This window comes from Vigna unguiculata, chromosome 5 (genome assembly GCF_004118075.2).
Source record: "Vigna unguiculata cultivar IT97K-499-35 chromosome 5, ASM411807v1, whole genome shotgun sequence".
Classification (NCBI taxonomy): Eukaryota; Viridiplantae; Streptophyta; class Magnoliopsida; order Fabales; family Fabaceae; genus Vigna; species Vigna unguiculata.
This window is the reverse complement of record NC_040283.1, coordinates 18320821-18328913: the sequence shown is the minus strand read 5'-3', so window position 1 is coordinate 18328913 and position 8093 is coordinate 18320821. Positions and strand designations below refer to the sequence as shown.

At 42.5% G+C, this 8093-nt stretch overlaps 1 protein-coding gene across 1 annotated transcript; it reads right to left on the bottom strand.

The window, feature by feature from the left end:
- Positions 1-244: 244 nt before the first annotated feature.
- Positions 245-1480, bottom strand: LOC114184429. The gene has a single exon (XM_028071739.1). The coding sequence runs from the start codon at positions 1478-1480 to the stop codon at positions 245-247; it is 1236 nt and encodes a 411-aa protein (XP_027927540.1).
- Positions 1481-8093: the final 6613 nt, after the last annotated feature.

Genomic DNA, 8093 nt, shown 5'->3' with positions numbered 1-8093 from the left:
GGGGTTGATAGGTATCCGGTTTGTGAAGGATAGGTGGTGAGGTGAGGGTAGTTTTCAGATTTTGGAAAATGTGTTCACAATCGTCATTCCACGTGAACTTGGCCGATTTTTTGAGCAGCTATATGGGAAGGAAACGGGAGATGGTCGTGAGACGACCGATGAGGCGCTGTACTTCTTTGATGCCGGTTGGGCTTCGCATCTCTATGATCGCGTTGCACTTTTCAGGGTTAGCCTCTATGCTGCACTAGGTCAGCATGGACCTAAGTAAATTGCCACGGTCGACATCGAAAACGCATTTATTGGGGTTGAGGCGAAGGTTGTATTGCCGCAACACAAAGAAGACTATCGATAAATCGTGAGCGTGCTGGTGATGGCTGGGAGATTTGACAACCATGTCGTCAACGTACACTTCGACGCATTTACCCATTATGTGGCTGAAGACTTTATCCATCAGTCGTTGGTAGGTCGCTCCTACGTTTTTAAGACCAAACGGCATAACCTTGTAGAAGTAATTGGCATCGTCTGTGATGAAAGCGGTTTTGTTCATATCGGATAAAACCATGGGAATTTGGTTGTAACCGGAGTATGCGTCAAGAAAACTGAGGACCTTGTTGTCGACGACGTCGTCGACGACTCGGTCGATATTGGGTAATGGGTAGGCATCCCTTGGACAGGCTTTGTTGAGGTCGGTGTAATAAACACACATTCGCCACTTGCCATTGGCTTTCTTGACCAGGACTACGTTAGAGAGCCAAGTGGTATAGTGGGCTTCTTTGATAAACCCCGTGTTTAGTAATTTATCGGCCTCGACCTTGGTTGCTAGGCGTCGCTCCTCGCCGAGTTTGCATTTTTTCTGGGAGACATATCGAGCCTCCTTGTAAATAGATAACTTGTGGGATGCCACTTGAGGGTCAACTCCAGGTAAGTCGGCAGCTGACCAAGCGAAGAGGTCCAACTTGGCGACAATGGTGGGTGTTATGACTTCACGTTGTTCGGATTCGAGCCTAGTACCGAGCTTGATGGTATGGCCATTAGGGAGTTCCAAGGGGGTGGTCTCTTCAACAGGTTCGAGGCGGACATCCCGGCCCACTCTAGGGTCTAGATCATCGTCAAACAAAACGATCCCAGAGCCGGATGGTCGCTCTATGTGATTATTTTGTAGGATGGGAATCTTTGGGCGTAGGCTGACCATGTAACATTTGCGCGCAAGACGTTGATCGCCATGGATGGTGAGGATGTCGCCTAATGGGGAGGAAAACCTCATGGCGAGGTGAGGTGTGGAGAACACGGCGCCAAGGGTGTTGAGTGAAGGGTGGCCTAGGAGGACATTATAGGATGTAAGCGCATCAACGATGAGGAAGCGGATAGGGATAGTTTTGGTTTGGACGCCGTCGCAGAAGATGGTATAGATGTCAATGTAGCCGCGGGTGGAAAGGTTTTCCCCAGAAAAGCCATAAATTGGTTCATCGTATGGGACCATGGCGGTGTCTGGGAGTTGAAGTTTCTGGTATGTTGCCCAGTAAAGGATGTTGATGGAACGGCCTTGGTCGACGAGGACTTTTTTGAATGCGTAATTTTCTATTTAAACAGTGATGACCATAGGGTTGTCTTGTTGGTGGTCGAGGTCGTGGAAGTCGTCGTCTGTGAAGGTTATGGGAGGCAAGCGGCGTCTGTGATGGGTGTGGGTAATGTGGTTGATGGATTATATATGGCAGAGGTGTTTCTTTCTAGCAGAAGAGGTAGATCCTCCACTAGCGAAACCACCGGAGATGTTGTTGATAGTGTCGCGTAGGGGAGGGTAGGCGGGGATGACGTCGGTACGAGCCGGTTGGGGGTCTTGGTTCGTGGGTTGGTGGGGGCGTTTATCGTGGCGAGAGTCACGGGGAGGGCGTTTATGGTCGGGACGAGGAGGATGGTGGGATCGAGAGGAATGGTCTTCTCTGCGGACAAAGCGACGAAAGTGGCCAGCACGCACCAGTGCTTTACACTCCTTTGTAGTATGGCCATGGTTGCGATGATAGCGGCAGTATTTGGTCATGTCGACATTGGGGGGAGTAGTCGTCTTGCGTGGCGGTGGGATGAGGTCGGCCTGTAAGGCCTCATCAAGGAGGCGGGATCTGGGAACGTTGATGGGAGCGTATCTGGTGAAGTGGGGTTGTCGGGGTTGTCGTGGTCTCGGATTAGGACGGGCGGGTTGTGGAGTGGGGTTTGCAGTGGAGGGTGCGTAATCATTGCAGAATTTAGTATGAAGGGTTTGCATTTCCTTCATACGGACGAAATCGGCGGCGTGCAACTTTAACTCGTGCATAGAGGTAGGTGGATGGAGGTAGACGTTGTTGGCGAAGGGGCTGGGTTGAAGGGTGAGGGCCATGCACTAGAGTATCATCTCTTGGTTAAGGTGTGGGGTGCGAAGGGCAGCCTTGCTGAAGCGATCGATAAATGCCCGGAGCGTCTCACCTTGTTCTTGCCTGACACCGAGGAGGGATATTGTGGTAGTTTGGTGTGGGCGGCTGCCAGCAAAGTGAGTTGTAAACATGTAGGAGAGGGTGTCGAAGTTGTCGATAGAGTAAGGTGGGAGGGTCGTGAACCATTCGAGAGCGGGGCCTTTGAGGATGGTGGGAAAGGCTTTGTAGAAGACTGCGTCCTGGGAAGTGTAAAGGGCGACATGGGTGATGTAGACTTTAAGGTGTTCGTCAGAGTCGATTTCACCCGTGTAACTTTCTAGTATGAAGGGTTCCCACTGGTTGGGGAGGGGGGTGTTAGCGATGAAGTCGGTGAAAGGGTGACGACGTCTAGGTTGGTGGGATGGGAGTAGGTGAGGGGGTATGGGATGGTGGACAAGGGTGCGAAAGGTGGAGGTGAACTTGCGAGGAGGGATATGGTTAAGGTTGTAGGGTGGGACATGAGTAGTATGTAGGGTGGTGGGCATGTTGTAGGGAACATGAGTGGTGGGGATGGTGGCGGCGAGAATGGGAGCCGCAGTGTGCCCTAGGAGGGTGGAGTGGAAGTGAGTAGGATGGGCTGAGAGGATGGGAGTTTGTTGGGTGGTGGTGAAGGTGTGCGGGGTAGGATTCTACTCGTTTTCCTTTTCAGTGGACTGGAAAGCCGTGGACCCTACAGCGTCAAATGTTTCCTTGGCCTTTCCCTTTTGAGTAGGATCGGCTTCGATCTTTCGCCTTAGGCGAGAGTTTTCCTGTCGTAGTGCTTCCATCTCATCAGCACTGCGCTTCTTCAGGTCAGCCAGCTCCTTTTGCATCTTGGCTTGACCGTCGAGGATGGCGGCTAGATCCGGAGTGATGTTAGCAGGTCCCGAGGGGCCAGCTTCAACTTGTTTGTTAACTCCTGCTCTACTGCGGGTAGAAACCATCTTTGGAGAAAGCGGGTAGTAAAGTACTATCTCGTGCCCCACGGTGGGCGCCAATTGTTCCTGCAGAGAACAAATAAGATAAGTTAGGCACAAGTGTCACCTTACCCATATATTCCGTTATCTCCTTAGTAGGCCTGTTCCCGGTTGGCATATGTCTGCTTGGACCCAGGAGGGGTTACCTGCAGAAGGGACTCCGAAGCTTAAGTCATCGAAGGCTCTTAGAAAGTCAAATCGGGTGATTAAGGAAGTAATAAATGCATACCTTTAATTTGTGGGGTCCAAGTGTATTTATAGATTATTAATTGTGTTTGACCATTTCATGGACTGGGCCCTGGTTTGGGCCATAGGTGGGCCTGGGTCCCGGCTTTAATTGCTCAATATACACACATGTTAGGAAAGTCATGACTGTAACTGGTTTACATGTTCAGTCGTTACGATAGACCACAATTCATATCATTGAGCAAAACGTAATGAGCAGATCACCATGTAATACATCAGGGGCCATCAGTTAATGAATCCACAATTATCATGTCTGTGAGGTGGGGTTATGGACTAATTATCCTAGATCAATTTTATTAGGATTAAATATACCTTTCATACGTGTCGTTAAGGTCTTCTAATACACTAAAAATGTATTACATGTGGACCTCCTTAAAAGAGAGTTGTGGTTATACTACTATTCAAAAAGTATTGGGTAGGTCACCAGTTAATATGTAAGTGGTCACCAGTAATTCAATCCAGAGTTTACATATATGTCAATGATCACCAGTAATTCAACCTGTCATCACACACAACCATCGAGCTGAATCGAACTAATGGAAAACAGCAATAACCTTAACACCACTCTCCAAGGACAACAAAAATCTTGGAACAAAATGGGATTTCGTTTAGGGTTCAAGAATAACACCAAAACTTAGAAATTTCGTCTTTCGTTTAGGGCCCAAAGCCCATGTTAGCAGCTCCTCGCTGTAGAAATCACCAAGGTCGATTCGACACGAGTTGAAGAAACTAGTGCAGCCTCCATTGGTGGTGTAAGAATCGAGGTGGCCTCTGATTATGAGGAGAGTTTCATTCACAGGATCACCCTCGCGAACTAGGTACGTGTTCTCTGTGCATAGCGCCGGCTTCAGCCTCTCAAATCACATTTCGTCTTCTCCACACTTTGTTCATGTTCTGCGAAAGAGAAAAACCCTAATTGTTTTGGTGTGGTCTGCAGGATAAACGAGCATTTTCTCCCTTTGCTTTTCACCCGTTGTCATAGTGTCTTTGCAAAACAAAACACAAATTAAAAAATTAAATACACATCAGCTGTTAGATCGGGAAGTAAGAGAATGAGTCAAAAATTGGGAGTTAGAATATCATTTTCCATATAATAACGGTTTCTTAAAAACTTTTAGGCAAACCGAGTTGTTTGCTGAAAAGAATACATGTATTTGGTATTTCCATGTTGTGGTTTCTTTCGCAGCCGAACTTATATACCCTATATAAAATGTGTGTATTAAATGTAAGGTGCAGCTTTCATTTTTCTTACGTAATGACAATTTCCGTTGGATAATATATAAAGGATCGAGATTCTGTTTTCCGTAAAACACAGCAAAAATGCTTTATGGGTGGTGTTTCCAATGTTTTATGTTTTGCCAGCAGATAAAGTGGGATTCACATCCTTTATTTCATCTATGCCAATGAAAATTTTAATTTATAAATTTTAGTGGCACGTATTATTTGGCATGTGCAGCATTATGTATTTGTGCAGCAGTTTTCTTTATATGTATTGCTGTACAGTTTTTTCTATATAAAATTAAATGAAGTATGGGGTGTTGTATATAATTTGGGGTATCAAAACGGGATGGTTTACTATGACCTAGAAATTTTGCAATCTGCTTCAATTTAAAGTTTGATTTATTATGGGTTGGTAGGTCACAGAGTTGATTCAATATGATATTTTTTACTATAATTTATTTTATATATAATTTCGTACCCCAATTTTTGGGTTAAGTTCAATTTAGTCTTCATATTTTTGATTTGTTCAATTTAATACTTCAATTATTTAAAAAGATTCAATTGGGTCCTCTCTATTAAGTTGGAGTGAACACCCTGTCCGTACATGACACATGTCAAGCCAAGAAATTTTTAATTATTTTAAAAAAAATATGTTTTTAAATTTTAATTTTTTATCAAAAAATTTAAAAATAGCCACGTGTCAATTTACCATCGCGCCACGTGGCAGCTTACAATCATGACACGTGACACTGATAATAGTTGTTTTCAATTTAATCCTCTATTTAAATTTTTGGTTCAATTTAGTACACTAATTTTTTAAAATGATCCAATTCTATCCTTCCCAATTTGAGACCAAATTAGTAACTAAGTTTAATTATAACTTATACATGTTAAAATAATTTTTTTGAATTTATACATCAAATCACTACACCTAATTATTCAAATTATTTTATTTTTTACAAGTGTAAAAAATTTCATGTGTAAAAAATTACAAAGGTAAAAAATGTAAAAAATAAAATAATTTAAGTATTTAGGTCAAATGATTTGATGTATATATTAGAAAAACTTATTGTAACATGTATATATGAGTTGTAATTAAGCTTATTTACTAATTTGGTCTGAAATTGGAAGGGACGAAACTGGATCATTTTAAAAAATTGGGTACTAAATTGAACCAAAAATTTAAAAAGAGGACTAAATTGAAAGCAATTATTACCACTACCATGTGTCATGATTATAAGCTGTCACGTGGCATGATGGTAAACTAACACGTTGCAGTTTTTAAATTTTTTGAAAAAAAATTAAAAAAAATTAAAAAAAAATTAAAAAAATTAAAAAAAATTAAAAAAAAATTAAAAAAATTAAAAAAATAAAAATTTCACGGCTTGACATGTGTTCTGTACGGACACGGTGTTAACTCCAACTTAACGTAGAGGACCAAATTGTATCGTTTTAGATAATTGGGGTACTAAATTGAACAAACCAAAAGTATAGGGACCAAATTGAACATAACCAAAAAATTGGGGTACCAAATCAGTAATTATACCTTTATTTTATATATTTATTATTTTTCAATGAAAGTTGTAACGTCCCATTTAATAAACAAGCTTACTTAAATGAAACATCACACAAGATAAAATAAATAGCAGAGTTGCAGAGTATAATGTCAGTCCTTACAAATATTCAAGGTACTTAGAATGAAATACTGAGGCACACCACGATGCCAATAACAAAACAAAGTAAAAGATCAACAATATTCAAAATAAATGCTCCAAGAGCAAGACAATACATGGGCTATAGCCCTAAAGAAAACTCAGACAAACAAGATCTTATCCAAGATGAACTAAGCAGTGGAATCTCCATCACCCTAATGACCACGAGGGGTTCTCACATTTGCTCACATCAATAAATTGATGATCATCGCAAAAGGAGAAAAACCACACATAGCACATACAAACAAGCATAAAGGGTAAGGTAGAGCAGAAAAGCGTTTTATCATACCATTGCATACAATTTTATAGCCAAACATACATACATCAACCAAGCATGTGAAGACCTGTAAACAAAACACTACGACACAAGACACAATTATCTAGATACATATAATTAGTCGGATTCACCGGATGCTTGCACTTGTGGTGGCCTCTACTGCTCTATAGAGCCAATTGCCAACGGGTTTCACCTTACCACTCACAAGGTTAGCCTTCAAACATCTAAGGCCATTATCCTACCAAAGACTAGGGCCTCCTGCTACTCACACCACTTGAGCTAGTACGCTCTACGTGAGACTAATTGACCCTTCATAGTGTCAGGATGCAGTCCTTACTTGAATTCTTACTAATTATATAATGAGGCACCACCACGAACTTCGTGGAATTACGTCCTAAGCATGAGGCACCACCATGAGCTCCCACTAACAAGGGTTGTGGAATTACATCCTGACCACACCAAAATCATGTTTCTCCAACCAATTATAAAGTCATTATACATACCAATTCCATACCAACATTTATAACGAACCATCTCATTCGTGTTCCATGCCAAAATCATACCAAACTCATAAATCCAGCCATACATTTAGAGATTACATGCATATTCACATATTTCATACTTTAAATGGAACAACTCAAGTAAATCATGCAACCAACAACTGCAAACATAGAAATATACAATCCTCCAAGCATATTGTTGTCAACCTCTCTCAAGCTAGCAGCTCTCGTTCAGGCGAGAAGGATCCCTCGCTCAAGCTAACAGCTCTCGCCTGGGCGAGATTTCGAGCAGTGGGCACTTCGAGTTGTCGCTCAAGCTAGCCCATCTTGCTCAGGCGAGAGGCCTTCGCTCACGAGACAATTTGAAGCAGATGAGGGGGCAAGCCACTATTATTCTCGCTTAGGGGAGAGCTCCTCGCTTAGGGGAGAGCTCCTCGCTTAGGCGAGAGCTTCTCGTTTGGGCAAAAGACACACTCACCTGGGCGAGTTTAATAAGTCTCTCTTATTTTCACGTGAGCAACATTCAAAAACACAGTTCCAAGCATACCCAACTCAAATTTCATGCAAGCATAACATCTATCAGACATTTGAAACACGATTCACTAATAAAACAAGCAATGTGCTAGAAAACTTAAGGAAACATAGCTTCCCTTACCTGGAAAGAGCTAGTAAAAGACTTCGACACCTAAGCCCACTAACGCAACAGCTCCGGAAGCATATTTAAGAACTGGGAACAA

Coding starts and splice junctions, on each gene's coding strand:
- LOC114184429 (XM_028071739.1), bottom strand. CDS start 1,480: ATGGTCCCATACGATGAACCAATTTATGGCTTTTCTGGGGAAAACCTT.